At 40.5% G+C, this 21,867-nt stretch overlaps 1 protein-coding gene across 7 annotated transcripts in view; it reads left to right on the top strand.

Annotated features, from left to right (window-relative positions):
• The window catches only part of CYP2R1 (cytochrome P450 family 2 subfamily R member 1), a 168,053-nt gene that overhangs the window by 123,433 nt on the left and 22,753 nt on the right, over positions 1-21,867 (top strand). For 2 of the 7 annotated variants that reach the window (XM_045038990.1, XM_045038992.1), the window contains 5 exons: positions 2,945-3,105; positions 3,824-3,866; positions 11,021-11,108; positions 11,949-12,157; positions 13,749-14,526. In XM_045038990.1, the coding sequence (XP_044894925.1) occupies positions 14,500-14,526 (27 nt within the window). In that variant the 5' untranslated portion in view covers positions 2,945-3,105; positions 3,824-3,866; positions 11,021-11,108; positions 11,949-12,157; positions 13,749-14,499. Of the gene's footprint in view, positions 1-2,944; positions 3,106-3,823; positions 3,867-11,020; positions 11,109-11,948; positions 12,158-13,748; positions 14,527-16,921; positions 17,014-21,867 lie in introns of all 7 variants that reach the window. The other 5 variants (XM_045038996.1, XM_045038993.1, XM_045038997.1 and 2 more) reach the window with 4 other exon arrangements.

The raw sequence follows: 21,867 nt of genomic DNA, 5'->3' as shown, positions 1-21,867 counted from the left end.
TATAGTGAAAAGACCAGAGGGTGACTCCTTGATATCCATTTCCCCTTCTCTTCGTAATCGCCCTAAGTAGGAAAACCCACTTTTCTATTTAATATATAATATCCTCTAACAAAGTATCAGGTTACATAATTTTTCTTTATTTTTTTATTGAAGTAAAATTAACATACAATGTTATATTAGTTTCAGATGTACATCATAATGATTTGACTTGGGTACATAATTTTATTTCATCCAACATGTACTGAATATCTACCGGTACATGCCAGGCGCAAGCTAGGTGCAAGTGACAATACAACCACCAGGATCACACATAGTCCAATGTGGAAATAGCACATCATACAGATTTAATCTGATACAAGTGTTGATAGTGTTTTATTTGAGATATGAACAAGTGCTTTAAGATACAGAAGAGAGAGGGATTCCTTCTTTTGGAGGGAGAAGTGGAAAGAGTTGAAGGCTCATTCAATCTGAGCCTTAAAATCTAAGAGAGAAGATGAAGAAGGAAATTTTGGGGAAAGTTTCCGTATGTGAAATGGCACAGAAATAAAAACAGAGTGGGCCTGCCTTAGTTGTAACTCACAGTTCCAGGAAATGGGAAGCCAGTGATGTCTTGTTCCCAATTTTAGGGGAGCTTTTCTGCTCTGAGATTCAATCTTAAGGTGCTCCTAAAACACCTCTGAGTTCTACTCACATACCCTCTTCTTGGATTCCCCCAGTGTGCACGTACGCTGCTAATTTAGGATTTTACTGTTTCCAGTAGTACACTGTGCCCAGAAACGTTTCTTTTGCTGGCCTAGTGCGTGGGGCCCAGTCCACCCCTGGGTGCTCACACACCATCCTGGTTTTTTCTGTCCTTTGGCCTTGACCAGGACAGCCCAGTCCATCCTGTTTTTTGGGGTTCCATCAGAGGAGTGGCTACAGTCCAATACTCTTTTCTCCCAGAAGTATCTTCCTTGTGTACTCCAGCTGATACGGTCTCATGAACATGAACTCAAACACACTGGGTAAGGGAAGAGTGATATTGCTGTGGTATCTGAGCTGCAGATACTGTGAGTGGCCACGTGCACATATTTATCTCCGCTGCTGGGCTATATACAACTTGGAAAAGAAACATGGGATTCACTTTGTTTATGGTGAAAATAAATCTCCATTGAATAAATGAATTTAAGGATGGATAAATAAGATAACCCTGTGAACATCCTTCTAGATAGAAATGTTTAGTAACATGAAAAAGTTCCCTGGTAGATGATTCTCTTCAGTCAAGGGTTCTGGATCCCAGGAAGGCACCCGTGAAAGCTGCTATCAGGCACCTTGATCTTAGGTTCTCCCTTACCCTGGCTGAGGAATACCTGATCTCAGAGCTAGACTTTGAAAAAGTAATGGGGCACCTGGGTGGCTCAGTCAGTTAAGCGCTGGCCTTCAGTCATGTCATAACCTCATAGTTTATGGGTTTGAGCCCTGCATGGGACTCTGTGCTAACGGCTCAGACCCTGGAGCCTGCTTCAGATTCTGTGTCTCCCTCTCTCTCTGCCCCTCCCCCACTTTCTCTCTGTGTCTCTGTGTGTCTCTCTCTCTTTCCCTTTCTCTCTCTGTCTCTCTCAAAAATAAATAACACATTTAAAAAAGAGTAAGAACTTCTCTCTTAAACTGAATGGGAGCAAGACTATATGGAATATTTTGAGAGACTAGGACAGAGCAAGTGTCTGGGAGAGGGAGTGAGAAGAGGGAAGGAAGAAGTTTGTAGGAAGACCGGGAAGAGGGAACCTCTCCATCACCTGCCCTGGGGCCCTTCCTAACTGAAAATTCCACCCTGGAGCCTGCAACATTTTCTGCAGGGTTCTTGGCTGTGCTTCCCTGACCAGGAATGGTTAGTTACAAGAAAGACTTGAAGCCTGTGTCTCTGAAGTCAATGGTTGCTATGGCTGCTGCAACCACAAGTTCATATGGGCAGCGGCCATATGGGCAGCTCATTTCTGTTCCTGAGTCCCATTAGAGCCTGACTCTGGATAAGAGGCTATTTACAGCAAATGATTCACTTAGAACCAAGCAATGGCGGCTTCTGCCATTGTCTGACAGACCAGCCCCAGGGCAGCCCAAAATCACAGGGATTATTTAATCTGTACAATCCATTAGGGCTGTCAATAGGAGGGGACAGTAAATATTGTGGAAAGCAGTTAAGGGATGTGGCTTGACTTCATCTTCAGCATCAGCCCTAGGACGGGAGGAGTCACCTGGGGGACAGTGATAGAAGATAAGGAGGGAGGGGCAGGGCAATGCAGATCTGGGTGGCCTACATGCCTGCCCCTCAGGAGCTTCTAATAGGCTGACTCTCAACCTTGAACCTCATTGGAATCTCCTGGGACTTTACAAAATCCTGATACTCAGGTTCCATCACCTCCACCAGACTCTGATTAAATTGGTCTGGCTTGTGGCCTGGGTTTTAGGGTTAGGAAGCTTTCTCTTCCTCCAGGAGGAGGCTGAAAGAGAATGGAAAGATTTTATCATTTCATAGTGGAGAGCTGGAAGGATGTCTACAGAGCACAGCTTCTTGGGTGAAGCAATGGGCCAAGAAGGAAAGGCCACCTGCCTGGATTAAGATTATTACAAATAGAGGACCATAACTTTTATCTCATGAGTTTCCAGACCAATTGATTTTCTCATTTACCATCCTTCTTCCACTTATAGTCATGTGGCCTTAGGCAAGTCTCATTTTCCTCACCTGTAAAATGGGTGTTCTCACCTTTTCTCCTTATTTCCTGTTATCACCATGAAGATCAGAGTTCATGAAGATGTTGTAAGTCTAGGGGAAGAGGGTAAAGAAATAGCAGAGATGTGTCTTAAGGTTTGGGACCTGAGAGGAGGTTGTCTAAATGACAGTGGTGGGGTAGAAGTTGATAAAAAACAGATTTTCAAAAACCCTCCATGCTGTATTTTCTTGCCCAAGGGTCTACTGTGCAGTTTGGTCAGAGTGTCATGAGGTCCCGGGTCTGGCTACCTCTCCCTAGATGGGGTCAAATCCTGCCTCATTTGTTCCCTAAGGAGCCAGTGGTCAGGAATCTTCTACTGCTTTTACCTCTGCCCCACAGGCCACCTAGTCCAGAGCTGGTAGGTACATCTCTGGTTAATGGTCAGTAATCATTACTGGATGGATGAGTGCATGGAATTAGAAACACATATGGAATCATGACTAAAAGGAAGGAGAGTTATAGGAATAATAATGAGAAGGAGTGTGGAAGTAAAAACTCGATTTTTGCCTTGGAGGAGAGATGAATATATATATATATATATATATATTTTATATTTGAGAGCAAGAGCATGAGCAGGGGAAGGCAGAGAGAGGGGGACAGAGTATCCAAGTGGTTTCTGTGCTGACAGCAGCAAGCCTGATGTGGGGCTTGAACTCAGAAACTGCAAGATCGTCATCTGAGCCTAAATTGGATGCTCAACCCACAGAGCCACCCAGGTACCCCAGAGAGGAGCATTTTTATGTCTCTGGGGGAGGAGCAAGAAAGTGTGCTGTCAGAGAAAAGTGGAGTAATTAAAAATGCAAATCCCTTGAGCCCTTTGAAATGAAAAATCCCATTGAAGAGATAAAACATTTGACTCCTAAGAATTCTGGTTCCTAGTTAGCTTCCTTTTTTTTTTCTATCAGTTTTTGAACTTCTGTACTATATAGCAAATATCTCTTTATCCATGTGTGTGTAAACGGTGAGCTCAATGAGCAGAGGGAAATAGATCTTAACCATTATTGTATCCCATTGCTGAATACAAAATAAAGGCTCCATAATTAATGAATAAATTTATCTGTTGATTTTCTTTCTAGGTGACGTGGATACCCGGGAAAAGCATGCTCGTTCAAAAAGTGGGTAAGACAGAGCAATGAATAAAAGAGGGAACGATGCAGGTAGAGGAGCGTGTCGATGCCGAAAGAAAAATTACCAGTTTCATGATTTGAAGAGAAAGAGAAGGAACCAACACAATCTGTTTTTCTTTTCTTCCTCATCGTCCTTATCTACATACTGGCATATTTAACAGTGCTATAATCAAATCATCTACACAATTGGATATTTTGTTTTTTCAAAATGCTATTTTGAACAGCTCCTTACCTATCTGATATTCTTCATAGCTATTTTTTTCTGTTAACTGCAGAATATTCCATCCAGTTAATGTACTACGACTTACCTGTTTGTACTTTTTCTGTTGTTGGACATTTAGGTGAATGCCTCTCTGCTATTATAGAAAATGCCACAATGAAGAGCCTCACATCTAGGGATTGCCCTCCTCATCAATCAGCTCCTTCACCTAAATTACAATGAATGAAAATTACTGGGTCAAAGGGTGTGAACAGTTTTATGGTTCTTAATATATACCCTCAAGTTCCTGTTTTATATCAGCTGTCAGAAAGGGATGAGCACATCAATTTATTGCACACTCTGCCAGTATTACTGTTACATCTTCTTTGCCAAGTTAATAGATGGAAAAATATATCTTGTTGTTTGAGTTTTGTTATGGCCTGAATATTTTCCCACTTGCTCACTATCAGCATTTCATTCTGTTCAGGTCATTTGCCATTAAGGGGGCATTTATGATACTTATATATGTTAGAATAAACTTTTATATTTTATACATAATAATCCCTTTCCCTAACACTCAACACAAATATTTTTCCTGCCGTTTTTAATTTCACTGTGATTAATTGGTTCTTGTACAAAAGTTATGTATTGACCTTTCCCTTTATGAGTTCTTTCGAAAATTCACGTTTAGACACTATATCTAAATGAACATATAAAAAACTTTCAATGTTACTTTGTAAAACATATGACCATTAAGTTATTTAATACATTTGTAATTTGTAAATATACATTTTGAATATAACTTGATGTTTCCCCAAACTGGTAATCAAGTGGCAGTTTAGAGTCTATATGTGAGAGACTTGGGGAGCAATCTTGTTCAGAGGGAGGACAGGCTTCTTGTTCTGAAGCTGTCTTGCAGCATTACAGCAAGTATATTGTTTTTCAAGTTATTATTCAAGTATAACTAACATATAGTGTTATATTAGTTTCAGTTATGCAATATGATTCAACAATTCTATACATTTCTCAGTGCTCATGAAGATAAATGTACTCTTTAATCCCTTTTATCTATTTCAACAACCCCCCCCCCAACTCCCTCCCCCTCTGATAGCCCCTAGTTTGTTCTCTATATTTATTTAAGAGTCTGGTTTTTTTATGTTGCTGTTGTTTGTGTGTTTCTTTCTTTCTTTGTTCGTTTGTTTTGTTTCTTAAATTCCACACGTGAGCGAAATCCTGTGACATTTGTCTTACTCAGACTGACTTATTTCACTTAGGATTATACCCTCCAAATCTATCCATGTTGTTGCAAATGGCAAAATTTCATGGTTTTTATGGCTGAATAATAGTCCATTGTGTATATATACCTCATCTTCTTTATCCATTCATCTATCGGTGGACACTTGGGTTGCTTCCCTATCTTGGCTATTGTAAATAATGCTTCAGTAAATACAGAGGTGCATGTATCTTTTCGAATTAGTGTTTTCATATCCTTTGGGTAAACACCCAGTAGTGGGATTACTGGATTATATGGTATTTCTATTTTTAATTTTTTTAGAAACTTCCATACAGTTTTCCACAATGGCTACATCATTTTGCATTCCCCCCAATAGTGGGAAAGTTTCTTTTTCTCCCTGTTATTTCTTGTGTTTTTTATTTTAGCCATTCTGACAGGTGTAAAGTGGTATCTCATTATGGTTTCAATTTGCATTTCCCAATGATCAGTGATGTTGAGCATCTTTTTCATGTGTCTGTTGGCCATCTGGATGTCTTTGGAAAATTTTCTGTTTAGGTCCTCTGCCCAATTTTAATTGGATTATTTGTGGTTTTGGTGTTGAGTGGTAGAAGTTCTTTTTATATGTTTGATATTACCACCTTGTCAGATATATCATTTGTAAACATCTTCTCCCTTTGGGTTGTCATTTTGTTTTCTTGATGGTTTCCTTTACTGTGCAAAAGCTTTTTATTTTGATGTAGTCCCAATAGTTTAATTTTGCTTTTGTTTCCCTTGCAGAGAGACATATCTAGAAAAATGTTTCCATGGCCAGTATCAAAGAAATTACTACTGCGGCACCTGGGTGGCTCAGTAGATTAAGCATCTGACTCTTGGTTTCAGCTCAGGTCATGATCTCCCAGTTTGTGAGTTCGAGGCCCGCATCGGGCTCTGTGCTGACAGAGCTTGAGATTCTCTGTCTCCCTCTCTCTTTGCCCCTCCCCAACTCACACATGCACTCTCTCTCACTCTCTCTCTCTCTCTCTCTCAAAAATAAACATTGTTTTTAGAAAGGAAATTTTTTTATTATTTATTCTTTTTTAATTTACATTCAAGTTAGTTAGCATATAGTATAATAATGATTTCAGGAGTAGAATCCAGTGATTCATCCCCTACATATAACACCCAGTGCTCATCCCAACAAGTGTCCTCCTTAATGCCCCTTGCCCATTTAGCCCATCCACCAACCCACAACGCCTCCAACAACCCTCAGTTTGCTTTCTGTATGTAAGAGTCTCTTATGTTTTGTCCCCCCTTCCTGTTTTTATATTATTTTTGCTTCCCTTCCCTTATGTTCATCTGTTTTGTATCTTAAATTCCACAAATGAGTGAAGTCATATGATATTTGTCTTTCTCTGATTAATTTTGCTAAGCATAATACACTCTAGTTCCATCCACATTATTGCAAATGGCAAGATTTCATTCTTCTTGATTGCTGAGTAATACTCCATTGTGTGTGTGTGTGTGTGTGTGTGTGTGTGTGTATACCACATCTTCTTTATCCATTCATCTGTTGGTAGACATTTAGGCTCTTTCCATACTTTGGCTATTGTCAATAGCACTGCTATAAACATTAGGGTGCATGTGCCCCTTCAAAACAGTACACCCACATCCTTTGGATAGATACCTAGTAGTACAATTGTTGGGTCGAAGGGTATTTCTATTTTTAATTTTTTGAGGAACCTACATACTGTTTACCAGAGTGGCTGCACCAGTTTGCATTCCCACTAGCAGTGCAAGAGAGTTCCTCTTTCTCCGCATCCTCACCAACATCTGTCATTGCTTGAGTTGTTAATTTTAGCCATTCTGACAGGTGTGAGGTGGTATCTCACTGTGGTTTTGATTTGTATTTCCCTGATGATGAGTGATGTGGAGCGTTTTTTCATGTGTCCATTAGCCATCTGAGTGTCTTCTTTGGAAAATGTCTATTCATGTGTTTTTCCCATTTCTTCACTGGACTATTTGTTTTTTGGGTGTTGACTTTGGTAAGTTCTTTATAGATTTTGGATACTAACCCTTTATCTGATATGTCATTTGCAAATATCTTCTCCCATTCTGTCGGTTGCCTTTTAGTTTTGCTGATTGTTTCCTTCACTGTGTAGAAGTTTTTTTATCTCGGTGAGGTCCCAATAGTTCATTTTTGCGTTTCCCTTGCCTCCAGAGACATGTTGAGTAAGAAGTTGCGGCAGCCGAGGTCAAAGAGGTTTTTGCCTGCTTTCTCCTCTAAGATTTCTATGGCTTCCTGTCTTACATTTCAGTCTTTCATCCATTTTGAGTTGACTTTTGTATATGGTGTAAGAAGGTGATCCAGGTTCATTCTTGTGCATGTTTCTGTCCAGTTTTCCCAGCACCACTTGCTAAAGAGACTGTCTTCATTCCATTGGATATTCTTTCCTGCTTTGCCAAAGATTAGTTGGCCATATGTTTGTGGGTCAATTTCTGAGTTCTCTATTCTGTTCCATTGATCTAAGTGTCTGTTTTTGTGTCAGTACCATACTGTCTTGATGATTACAGCTTTGTAATACAGCTTGAAGTCTGGAATTGTGATGCCTCCAGCTTTGGTTTTCTTTTTCAGGATTGCTTTGGTTATTCGGGATCTTTTCTGGCTCCATACAAATTTTAGGATTGTTTGTTCTAGCTTTGTGAAGAATGCTGGTGTTATTTTGATAGAGATTGTATTGAATCTGTAGATTGCTTTGCTTAGTATCAACATTTTAACAATATTTGTTCTTCCAATCCATGAGCATGGAATATTTTTCCATTTTTTGTGTCTTCTTTGATTTCTTTCATACACTTTCTATAGTTTTCAATGTATAGATTTTTCACCTCTTTGGTTAGGTTTATTCCTAGGTATTTTATGGTTTTTGGTGCAGTTGTAAATGGGATCGATTCCTTGATTTCTCTTTCTGTTGCTTTGTTATTGGTGTATAGAAATGCAACCAATTTCTGTGCATTGATTTTATATCCTACGACTTTGCTGAATTCCTGGATCAGTTTTAGCAGATTTTTGGTGGAATCTTTTGGGTTTTCCATGTAGAGTATCATGTTGTCTGTGAAGAGTGAAAGTTTGACTTCCTCCTTGCCAATTTGGATGCCTTTTATTTCTTTGTGTTGTCTGATTGATGATGCTGGGACTTCCACTGTCATGTTGAATAACAGTGGCAAGAGTGGACATCCCTGATGTGTTTCTGACCTTGGGGAGAAAGCTCTCAGTTTTTCCCCATTGAGGATGATATTAGTGGTGGGTCTTTCATATATGGCTTTTATGATCTTGAGGTATGATTCTTCTATCCCTACTTTCTATCCCCCTTCTATCCCATCCTTTCTTTTTATCAAGAAAGGATGCTGTATTTTGTCAAATGCTTTCTCTGCATCTATTGAGAGGATCATGTGGTTCTTGTCCTTTCTTTAATTAATGTGGTGTATCACATTGATTGATTTGCATATATTGAACCAGCCCTGCACCCCAGGTATAAATCTCACTTGCCATGGTGAATAATTCTTTAATGTATTGTTGGATCTGGTTCACTGGTATCTTGTTGAGGATTTTTGCATCCCTGTTCATCAGGGAAATTGATCTATAATTCTCCTTTTTAGTGGGGTCTTTGTCTGGTTTTGGAATCAAGGTAATGCTGGCCTCATAGAATGAGTTTGGAAGTTTTCCATATGTTTTTTTTTTTTTTAGAACAGCTTCAAAAGAATAGGTGCTAACTCTTCTTAAAATATTTGATAAAATTCCCCTGGAAAGCCATCGGCCCTGGACTCTTGTTTTTTGGGAGATTTTGATTACTATTTCAATTTCTTTATTGGTTATGGGTCTGTTCAAATTTTCTATTTCTTCTTGTTTCAGTTTTGGTAGTTTATATATTTCTAGGAATTCGTCCATTTCTTCCTGATTGCCCAATTTATTGGCATATAATTGCTCATAATATTCTCTTATTATTGTTTGTATTTCTGCAGTGTTCATTCTTGATTTCTTTCATTGATCTCTTTCATTCTTGATTTTACTTATTTGGGTCCTTTCCTTTTTCTTTTTGATCACACTGGCTAGGGGCTTATCAATTTTGTTAATTCTTTCATCAAAAAAAAAGAAATTACTACCTATATGTTCTTCTAGGAATTTCATGGTTTCAGGTTTCACACGTAGGTCTTCAATCCATTTTTAGTTTATTTTGTGTATGATGAAAAAAAAAGTGGTCCCATTTCATTCTTTTGCATGTAGCTAGTTTTCCCAGCACCATTTGTTGAAGAGATTGTCTTTTTCCCCACTGCATATTCTTGCCTCCTTTGTCACAGATTAATTGACCATCAGAGTATGGGTTTATTTCTGGGCTCTCTATTCTGTTGATCCATGTGTCTATTTTTTTTAAGTTTATTTATTTACTTCGAGTATGTGTGTGCACATGCACATACACAAGAGTTGGGGAGGGGCAGACAGAGAGGGAGACAGAGAATCCTAAGCAGGCTTATCACTGTTAGCATAGACCCTGATGTTGGGCTCTATCTGACAAACCTGTTAAGATCATGACCTGAGCTGAAATCAAGAGTTGGAGGCTCAGGCATCCCCCATGTGTCTATTTTTGTGCCAGTGCCATACTGTTTTGATTACTACAACTTTGTAGTATATCTTGAAACCTGGGATTGTGTTACCTCCAGCTGTGTTTTTCTTTTTCAAGATTGCTTTGGCTTTTTGGGGTCTTTTGTGGTTCTATACAAATTTTAGGATTATTCTGTGAAAAATACTGTTGATATTTTGAGTGGGCTTGCATTAAATCTTTAGATTGCTTTGGGTAGTATGGACATTTTAACAATATTGGTTCCCCCAGTCCATTAGCATGGAATATCTTTCCATTTGTTTCATCTTCATTTCCTGTCATCAAATGTTTTATAGCTTTCAGAGTACAGACCTTTCACCTCCTTAATTAAGTTTATTCCTAGGTATTTTATTCTTTTTGGTGCAAGTGTAAATGAACTGACAGCCTTATGGGTTTTCCCTTGTATGTAACTATTTTCTTTTCTCTTGTTGCTTTTAAAATTCTTTCTTTATCACCACTTTTTGTCATTTCAATGATTATGTCCCTTGGTGTGGACTTCCTTGAGTTGATTTTGTTGAGGGCCTTCTGTGCCTTCTGGATCTGGATATCTGTTTCCTTCCACAGATTAGGGAAGTTTTCAGCATTATTCCTTCAGATAAATTTTCTGACCCTTTTCCTCTCTCTTCTCCTTCTGGGATCCCTATAATGTGAATGTTATTATGCTTGATGATGTCATTGAGTTACCTTAAACCATTCTCTTTTTTTTAATTTTTCTTTTTTTCTTTTTTTGTCCATTGTGGCTGCTTTCCCATAGTCTATCTTCCACTGATTTGTTCTTCTGCCTCCTCTCATTTACTATTGATTACCGCTAGTATTTTTTTAACTTCAGTTATTGATTTTTTCATCTTGGATTGGTTCCTTTTTATAATTTCTCTTTGTTGAATGTCTCACTGAGATCTTCCACTCTTTTCTCAAGTCCAGTGAGTATCTTTATAACCATTACTTTGAATTCTGTATCAAGTATATTGCTTATCTCCATTTCATTTAGCTATTTTGCTGTGGTTTAGTTCTGTTCTTTCATTTGGGATGTATTCCTCTGTCTCCTCATTTTGTCTAACTCATTGTTTGTTTCTATGTATTAGGAAAGCCAGTATGTCTCCTGACTTTGAAAGTGGTGGCCTTATGAAGAAGAGGTCCTAGAGTGCAATGCCCCCTGCTCATCAAAACCAGGTACTTCAGGGATGTTTCCTATGTGTGTTACATATGCCCTTCTGTTGTATCTGAGCCTCATTCACCTTCAGTCCAGCTTGCTGCAAGGCCCAGTTTGCCTGTGGTGGGAGGGTTTTTGTCCCTGTGTTGTTAATGGGCTAGTCTGGAGCCTTTATTTTGGCAGTCATGGCCAATCCTAAAAGTTACTTACAAAAGGAGATTCTATAAATTATTTTATAATTTATTCTAAAATAACCTGACGGGATTAACTATACAGATATTTTTAACTTTTTTTAATGTTTATTTTTGAGAGAGAGAGAGAGAGAGAGAGAGAGAGACAGAGCATGAGAAGGGGAGGGGCAGAGAGAGAGACACAGAATCTGAAGCAGGCTCCAGGCTCCAAGCTGTTGGCACAGAGCCTGACACAGGGCTTGAACCCACAAACCGCAAGATCGTGACCTGAGCCAAAGTCGGACGCTTAACTGACTGAGCCACCCAGGCGCCCCAACTATATATATTTTAAACAAATTTTGTACTCTTTGGAAATTTAATACCATTACCACTGAAACACACACACACACACACACAACCTGACAAAAACAAAATAACTTGTTTAACTTTGATTTTAAATAGATTCTAGGCAATCAGCAGATTCATAGCTGAGAGATTATTACAAAGTTCTGAAATTGAGTAAAATATCAAGTAGGCAAAATACATTTTTTCAAAGTTTCATTTTCCCTAAGATAATAGTTACTGAAAAATTACATTTCAGAGCCTAGGTTAAAATACTGCTTTTGGATCAACCTATGTGTGAGCAAGACAGTATTTTTATAAGCCTGGCCCTTCCTCTTATCTTGGCAGGATTTGAAGATCTCTAATTAACTGGAGTGTTCCAAACCACACAGAGATTCTAGTTTTGGAAGTGTGGAGCCAAGAGCCTTCTATCAAAGGGCCTATTCAGAAAGAAAGCAGAAAGAAAATGACATCGTTGCTAGTCTGCTGTATATTAAGATATTATCAGAGAGAACTGTGGAACTTGTCCTTGGGGAGCCATCAAATCCAGAATCCAGGTAGCAGGGTACCCACTTGGGAATGCTTAGGAATCCAGCAGTGTATTAGGGGAAAATCCAGTTTTCCTTGTATGTCTCCTTTACTCTGACACTACACCACACTCACAACACTTCTGACACCACATGTGTAAGAGTCCCCCCCCCACCCCGCCCCAAACTGTTGTCTGCAACACCAGCTGGGTGTTCTACAATTAAACCAATTCTGACACTATTTACCTGAAGATCATGTCAGATCCCATAGCTTAAGGGCCCAGTCTCACAAGACTGCTCCCGTCTTCACTTCAGATGCCCACCACAAGCAACAGATCCCCCAGTTACCCACAATTTCTCTCTGACTTGGCCACAAATCAGAGTCTCCTCATGATCCTCTCCTCAGGTTCAATTAATTTGCTAGTGTGGCTGACAGAATTCAGGGAAACATATTTACCAGTTTATTAAAAAAGATGGTAAAGGGTGCAGATGAACAGCCAGATGAAAAGATATGTGTAGGGCGTAGGGCAAGGAAACAACAATGGCCTCCCCTGAGGCAGTTGTCATGCTAGACAATGCTGATTCTCCTCAGAACCCAATTCCACATCCCCTCTTTGCTTGCAGACCTCTAACTAGACACAGGTCCCAGCAGGACTCTAAGGGTGAGGTAAAAAGTGTGACCCATGAGGAGGTCACTAAACTCCAAAAGAACTATCTGAGTTTTCTAATTTATACAAGCAGAAATCTGGGGAATGTGTGTGGGAATGGGTATTAAGAGTACGAGGTAAGGGTAGAAGGAGCATAAAATTGGAGCAGGCTAAATTTATTGATACGGGCTCACTAAGCAGAAATTCTGCACTAAACGTTGCAGTTCAGGTAGTTTTTTTTTTTTAAGGCTCTAATAATTTGTTTAGTTGGCTGAAACGTAAACCAAAAGATGGTCTATCATGAGTGAGCTGGAAATACTTGACCTCCCTTGCTTTAATGGTAGAGTAAGGGATTCCAGAAGTATAAGGAGATTGGAATGTTTGAGGGAATTGGTCATTTAAGACCTACCCACTCACAGTGGGAGGGTCCAGATGATGTAACTTTCACCAACACTGTGAGAAATTAATTCATGAGGGGAGCCCTAGCATCCTTGAAGAGCTTTGTGGTCACTCTTTTCTGTAGGCCAGATGTTTACAGCGGGAACGGCAGCCACTCAATTGGGAAACCGAAATACAGCAGGAGTAATTGGATCCCAGGGTGGCAGGAGCCAAGTGATGGCACTCACAACCAAAAGCAAGGTGCATGTGGTTACCATAACAGACAACAGGGTCAAAGCAGCAATCAAAGTATTCTGACTTACGCAGACCTATGGCATTGCCTAGTTTATCAAAGGATTCCTAAAAGTGAGATAGTTCGGAAGCCTACTAAACTCTTAACTTGATCTGTATAATCAGAGAAGTTTTAGATCAAGTTAATACAAATCTAACTTAAATAAAGAAAAGAGAGTCATGGACCCGCCATCAGTTCTCAGAGTTGAGACAGTTTAGAGACCAAGAAACTCCTTTGAACGAAGGTCCTTGAGAAAGGACCATAGTATACCATCAAAAATTTATACCGCTAATCTTTTTCCCAGAGGTCCTCAAAGAGACCTACAGGTTTTTACCAGCATAACTGTACATTGAAGAAAAGGAAATAATCTGATCTTTTAGAGACTACTGGATGCTGACTCCAAACTGACACTAACTCCAGGGGACCTGGAACATCACTGTGGCCATGAAGTCAGAATATATGCTTGTGTAGGTCAGGTGATCAATGGAGTTTTAGCTCAGGTCCATTTCACTGTGGGTCCAGTGGGTCTCCGAACCCATTCTGTGATTATTTCCCCATTTCCAGAATTTATCATTGGAATAGACCTACTGAGAACTTGCAAAATCCTCACATTTGTTTCCCGAACTGTGGAGTAAGGGCTTCTGTGATGGAAGAGGCCAACTGAAAGTCATCAGAACGGCCTCTACCTAGGAAAATAGTGAATTGAATGCAATACCGCATCTTTGGAGGAATCATAGAGATTGGTGCCACCATCAAGGACTTGAAAGATACAAGATTGGTGATTGTCACACATCCCTATTTAATTTTCCTATTTGAACTGTTCAGAAGAAAGATGGATCTTGGAGACTGACAGTGGATTGTGGTAAGCTTGACCAGCTGGTGACTCTGACTGCTATTGCTGCACCATCTTTTCATGCTCTCAGACATCGGCACTCCTGGTTCTTGGGCCTGTGGACTCAGACTTACACATCGGCTCCCCAGTTCCTCAGGACTTCAGACCTGGACTAAATTATACCACCAGCTTTCCTGGTTCTCCAGTTTGCAGAGAGCAGATCATGAGTCTTCTCAGCCTCCATCATCATGTAAGTCAATTCCTATAATACATCTGCTCTTATAATTACACATCTGTACATTTTTACCTCTATCTCTAAATCGAAATCCTACAGGTCCTGTTTCCCTGGAGAACCCTAATGAGTTTACTAATTCAACGTTTGGAAACCTACACTAAGATAATTATCTCAAACATAGAGAACCAGTGTGAAGGAAGATGTTCATTATACTATCTGTATAGCTTTACCACAGGGAAATTTGGGAAGTTTGATTGTAAACTTAATCGTATGATTGTGTTATAAAGATGTCAACACAGAGGCACCTGGGTGGCTCAGAAGGTTAAGCCTCTGACTCTAGGTTTCAGCTCAGGTCTTGGTCTCATGGTTTGTGGGTTCGAGCCCCGCCTCTGGCTCCACACTGACAGTATCGAGCCTGCCTGGGATTCTGTCTCCCTCCCTCTGTCTCTCTCTCTCTGCCCCTCCTCTGCTTGTGCTCTCTCTCCCTCTCAAACATAAATAGGGGCACCTGGGTGGCTCAGTTGGCTAAGCATCCAAATCTTGATTTCCACTCAGGTCACGATCTCACAGTTTGTGAGATTGAGCCCTGCATCGGGCTTCACACTCAACAGTGTGCAGCCTGCTTGGAATTCTCTCTCCCTCTCTCTTTCTCTGTCCCTTCCCTGCTCACACTTTCTCTCTCTCTCACAGAATAAATAAACATTTAAATAAAATTAGTAAATAAACTTTAAAATGAATGAATGAATAAATAAATAAAAATAAAGATATCAACACATAAATACGATGTCCCCAAACTAAAACTTTAGACCTTATGTTCTGTGAATTGTTAAATTCAGACATTCCCAATTTGTCTTGGCTTTAAAAATTAACATTTTTGCAGTTTCACCATAAACTTTTTATTAAAATATATTAGCAAATAGTCTTCTCTATTTTCTGCCATATTTGCTAACACATCTGGTTCCCTAGGACAACAGATGTGTTCCAAAGAAAACATAGGTCTTTCAGAACCAGTCTGATTGTAATGAAAGACAAAATGTCAGAAGATAAATTGCCCAAAGATACATGTGGGATATGTGGGGGAGACTTTCAGTTTTGCAGCAGAAAATTATGTGTTTACTCACTTATTTCAAAGTAAATCATAAAATTTCCTAAATAATTAAGTAGATTAAAAGAGACATTTTGCACCAGCAGAAAATGTCTCCACTCAGTTTATTCTGTGTTTATAAATCTGCTTAACCAAATAAATACATTTTGCCTAAATTGGAACTCAAAAATCTGTGAAATGACTTCGGATTGGAGAGCCTCATATTATCAGCCCTGAGTTAAACTCACTGTCACTCAGTTGAGGCAGCCTGAGCAAATGGACAGAGGACAGGAACCAACACACTGCTTTCATGTTCCTGTCACCAACTGCATATGTGACCTTGAGTGAATCTGTCCACTCAGGGCCTCAGCTTCTACATGTGTAAAATGTAGCTTGAATTGGATTGAATGCTTCTTAATGCTCCTTCCAATTCTGAAATTTTCTAGAGTTGCTGTAAGCTTTGTGCCATGTAGACCCTATACTACTTTCCGATAGCAGGTCACTCTCTGCCTTCCCCAAATGTTGCCAGGGGATGCAAGGATACGTCACTGTGGCGTGAGGCATAATCAAGAAACTTCCTGCTCTATCACCCGGATAGGATGAATGAGAGACACTCAAACGAGGCCGTAAAGGAGGAAGGAGCACTATGCTCTTCAGACCAGTGTCAGTAGGGCTTATTCCTGCTTCTCTGAAACAGACCTGCTTTTGTGTCTGGGCCTTTGCTTCTCTGAGAACAAGTTCAGTGCAGATGGTACGATGCCTTGCTGTAGGTAAATGCTTCCCAAGTGTTTGCCTGATGAACCAACCTAGAGACAAAACATGTCTTCTGTTGGAGCCTGAAAAATGGCTTGCATCGCTCTACCCAGAGGGCCCTCTAGGGAGGAGTCTTGACAGAGGAGACTTTCCCAACTGCCAATCATCTATCATGGATTTAGGGCCCATGGTGCCCTAACCATGTATAAGGATATTGGGATTCAGGAGAATAAAACAGGAATCCTACCTTCCAAAAATCAAAGGATTAATGAAAAAGAGAAGGTACTGAGAGGTGAAAGCTGATCAGAATGATAAGGAGTATAAAGGCTAGAGTAGCTCAGATGTGTAGGTCACTATGGTCCAGAGCATTTCAAGACTCCTCAGTGAAGGTAGTCTGGAGTAGGCCTGGGGTGGGATGATTTGGGATAGGCAGAAAGTAAGAAGCCAAGTATTCCTATGTGAAGTCTTACTGGCCCTCCATCTCCTGTAGGCCCAGAAAATTGCCCATTCCCTCTGTCATACTCGAAATGCTGGTCTTCAAACCCCAGACAAATAAACCTTCTGTCCCACCAGCCACCTACAAATGTCTCTTCTGAAGAACAGAAGAGTTTTCTGGAAGAAAATGAGCTGAATAGGATGGCCCAAGATGCAGTGTGATGGACCAGGTGGGTCACTGAGAAGTAGACATGTTCCACACATGACATGGAAGAATTAGGTTATGTTCTATAATGATTAAAATTAGTTTGGGCTCAAAGGCAAAAGCCTTATGACTCTCCTCTTGTGTCCACTGGGAGCACAGATTTATAAAATCTGGAAGAGAGGGGCCAGGCAAACCCACTGCAGAAGCAGGCCAGTGCTGTAAGGTTTCTTATCTTTACTGTCATTGTCAAAGAATTAGGGCTCCCAAAGTGTGTTTTCTAGATAACTGAAGTTAATCCTTCAGATTCCAGCAGTTTTTTCTTTGTGTTGTAGAAACTTAGCCAAATCTTCCAATAATACGTTACACATTTCCTCTGCACTTTTAAGAATGTTCTTAAAATGACGAATCTTCTTTGATGAGCATCTTCAATTTCATCTGCTATTTACTTTGTTTCTTAGAAGTTACTGTTTTTAGGAGCACCTCGGTGGCTCAGTCAGTTAAGCGTCCGACTTCATCTCAGGTCAAGATCTCACGGTTTGTGAGTTTGAGCCCCGCATCGGGCTCTGTACTGACAGCTTGGAGCCTGGAGCCTGCTTCCAATTCTGTCATCCCCTCTCTCTCTGCCCCTCCCCTGCTTGTGCTCTGTCTCTCTATGTCTCTCAAAAAATAAATAAATGTAAAACAAAAATTAAAAAAAAAAGAAGTTACTGTTTTTAGAAACACAATATAAGAATCTTTATCAAAGCATTTGCAAAGCAAAAGTAAGAAGGCTTCATGGGGCACCTGGGTGGCGCAGTCGGTTAAGCGTCCGACTTCAGCCAGGTCACGATCTCGCGGTCCGTGAGTTCAAGCCCCGCGTCAGGCTCTGGGCTGATGGCTCAGAGCCTGGAGCCTGTTTCCGATTCTGTGTCTCCCTCTCTCTCTGCCCCTCCCCTGTTCATGCTCTGTCTCTCTCTGTCCCAAAAATAAATAAACGTTGAAAAAAAATTTTTTTTTTTAAAAAAAAAGAAGGCTTCAAATTGGGGCTGAAGTGGCTCTGAGTGATAGTCATAAACTTTAAAGAATGGATTTTTGTTACATCTGTTTTCCTTTTCCTTTCTCCCTGCAACTCAGTGTCCCACAGAAGACCAGTAGCTTGAGAAGAATTTCAGTAAAACTTGCTTTTGGTCATTATTCTAGGGAAGTTAAGTCCCTGGGAATAAGCTAGTTCTATGCCCCAGACTTCAATTTCTGACCCCCCCCCCCAAGACTGATCACATTTCCTGTGATATATATGCTTATAGAACTGTTCTTTACTTCAGAAAACTGTTTGTAATGGTGTGTCTATTTGTGATTATTTGACTAATGTTTGCATCTTCTAAAAGACTGTAAATCCCAGGAAGGTGGGGCCCATGACTGGTTTTGTTCACCATTACATCTCTAGAAACTAATCTAGTAAGTGCCGAATAATTTTGTGATGAATGACAGAAGGAACATGTGGCAAGTCCAGAGCCCCGATTTCTGGTTGTGTTGGTGCTGTCTTGTGTGATCTTGGATAGAGCATTATACATCCTCTGAGTCTCAGATACCACATTTGGAAGAGGGTCTTTAACAAATGGTCATAAAGGGTTCATCTACTCTAGACTTCTAATCTTTTTAAATACAAGAAAGGATAGAAGATGTCAAGATTAGAGGATAATCCAGTATGGAGCTGGAGGAGAGGCAGTGACAGGGGTGGCCAGGTGAGTATCCCTAGAACATGGCAGAAATGACTCTTTGGAGAAATGTGATCTCTCTGTGGCCATCTGGCCTTTGGGAAAATTATGAAGGGAAGAAGTTTCTCATTCCTGTTCCTACCTCCCACTTTGTCATCAAAATCATTGTTTGGGTGCTCTATTTCCCATGGTCAGGACTAGGGTGAGACAACAGAAGCATTTACTTTGGAAGCAAAATTTAAGGAAGCACCAAAAAGCTCAGTAATCAAGAAAATATTTTAATGTAACACTTCAAAAGCTAAATTAGTGCAAAAATCCATGATGAACAAGATATCAAAGTTTGGGGGCACCACCTGGTTCAGTCAGTAGAGCATGTGACTCTTGATCTCAGGTTCATGAGTTTCAGCCCAACATTGGCATAGAACTTACATTAAAAAAAGAAAAAAAGACCCCATGTCGGGCTCTGTGCTGACAGCTCAGAGCCTGGAGCCTGCTTCTGATTCTGTGTCTTCCTCTCTCTATGTTTACACTGTCTCTCTGTCTCTCTCTCTCAAAAATAAAAAAACATTAAAAAAATTTTTTTTTTAAGATATCAGGGGTGCCTTGGTGGCTCAGTTGGTTAAGTGTTGGAGTCTTGATCTTGGCTCAGGTCATGATCTCACAGTTTGTGGGACTGAGCCCCACATAGGGCTCTGTACTGATGATGTAGAGACTGCTTGGGATTCTCTCTCTCCCTCTTTCTCTGCCCCTCCCGCACGCTCTTTCTCTCTCTCTCTCTCAGAATAAATAAATAAACTTTAAAAAAAAGATATCAAGATTTTAAAAGTCACGATCAGTATTGTGTTTTTCTTTTGCCTCAGGTTCCAATATGGCTCACCTCAACACTTCATCTGATTCTCATTTCCTCTCATTCTGATGAAACACAGGTGTGAGTGCACATAATGGAATGTGCAAGAGAAATACATTTGTGTTGGCTGCAACACTGTCCACTGGGGGGAATGTCAGGTGAGCACCCAGGGCTCAGGCCAGAGTTACAGCCATCCAAGAACTAGCAGGAAACCACTCATCTGCCCCTGCCCCTCAGAATGAGCCCTTGGAGGGATTGTTCCCAAAGGCCAAGAAAGAGGCTCTTGTACCAGCACAGCAATACTGTCCTCTCTTGAGACTGTTGCTGTTCTGTACACACAAATGTCAGAGCCATATACAGGGTTTTCATATTTCCCCAGGTATCCATTCCACTCTGCAGACTGTAGAGGGGATCCTGGCCATGAAGCAGTAAAATCCTTTACTTCCTGTCCCGCCAAACATCCCTGTCATAATAAAATCCACAGACAAACTTTACTGATCATTTTCTATCACTCTAGGAGCAAATGCGGGGAGAGGGAACAAAGTGAGCTATTTTTCTTAGCTGAGCAGTGAGAAAACATGATAAGTGGTGACAAGAAAAGATCTGTGTTCTGAGGGACATTTAATGATTCGTGAGGACCACCCCCTCTACCACCACTATCCCCCAAGGGGTGGTGTGGGTGAAGGAGGAGGCAGCTCATTAGTGCTGTTAGTCTGTCAGACTGCTGTCAGGACTGCAGTGACTATGGGGGGGGGGGGCGGGGGAGAATGCCAAAGAAGGGACAGTTCTTAACTTTAAACGAATGGGAAGGTATTTTTGAAATGAAGATCAATACTTTATTGTAAAAAATGATGGGAAGGGACCATTCTTTAACTGAATACCAATACTGCCTAATAGTCGTGGCCAGCCCAGACCCTGCAAACCTGATGATGTTGGGGAAAGCAGGCAGGGCTGACGTCCAGTGATCCTGCAGGTGATATGCCACTGCTCCTGGTGCCTTGGCATCCCTGTACCCCATCTGCAGTCCCAACATCTATATTTAGTCATCTTCATTGGCCTTTGGTAAGACATTGAGGACTAAGTTTAGTGATGATCTCTTATTTTATCCATTTTACTAGAAGATTCTTTTTTTTTTTTATGTTTATTTTTGAGAGAGAGAGACAGAGCATGAATGGGGAAAGGGCAGAAAGAGGGAGACACAGAATCTGAAGCAGGCTCCAGGATCCAGGCTCTGAGCTGTCAGCACAGATCCTGATATGTGGCTCAAACCTATGAACTGTGAGATCATGACCTGAGCCAAAATTGGACGCTTAACTGACTGAGCCACCCAGGTGCCCCAGAAGATTCTTAATTAATAAGAATTTTAAGGAATCATGGGGCACCTAGACACTCAGGTTGAGTGTCTGATTCTTGATATTGGCTCAGGTCATGATCTAGTGGGCATGAGATCAAGCCCCTTGTCATGCTCCAAGCTGACAGCGCAGAGCCTGCTTGGGATTCTCTCTTTACCTCTCTATCCACCCTTACCCTGCTCATGATTGCTCTCAAAATAAATAAATAAACATTACAAAATAATTGTAAGGAATCTCTAAAGATAATAATATATCAGGCATTTGTAATAGACATTTGGTAGATATTCTGTGGCTGGAGATCCTATGAAGCACCTTGTTTTAATAGGTAGATATTCCATACCTGGAGATCCTGTGCAGTACATCTTCCAAATCTGGGGATATCCACATACCAAATGGTGAGCTTAAAACAGTTGAACAGCCAAACTCTAAGGTTACCTAACTGGCTGGCTTCGTCTCCACTGTATTTGCATTAGAAATACAGAAATGAGAAACTGAAAATATTCTCAGATGATACAGCTTGCTTCATATATGGGGACCTGTCCTCTTGATATTCTCTCATTGGAATATTTTTCCCCAGATTTCTCTCAGCCTTGCCTCCTGTGGTAAGCAGAATAATTATCCCTCCACCCCATATGTCCACTTCTTAATGCCTACAATCTGTGAATATGTTAGATTTCATGGCAAGGAGAAATAAGGTTGCAGGTGGAATTAAGGTTGCTAAACAGGTGATTCTGTGATGGAGAGATTACCTGTATTATCTACATAGGCCCAATGTAATCAACAAAGTTCTTTATAAGTAGAAGAGGAAAGCAGAAAAGATAGGTCCAGTGTGAGAAGGACAGTCTGATGTTGCCAGCTTTGAAGATGGAGGAATGGGGACACAAATCAAGGAATGTGGACAGCTGGAAAAGGCAAAAAAACTGATTCTCTCTTAGAACCTGTAGAAGGAATGCAGCCATAGCAACACCTAGCATTTAGCCTAGGAA

This window comes from Felis catus, chromosome D1 (assembly GCF_018350175.1).
Source record: "Felis catus isolate Fca126 chromosome D1, F.catus_Fca126_mat1.0, whole genome shotgun sequence".
Classification (NCBI taxonomy): Eukaryota; Metazoa; Chordata; class Mammalia; order Carnivora; family Felidae; genus Felis; species Felis catus.
The sequence above is the reverse complement of the archived record's forward strand: the minus strand, read 5'-3'. Positions and strand labels throughout refer to the sequence as shown.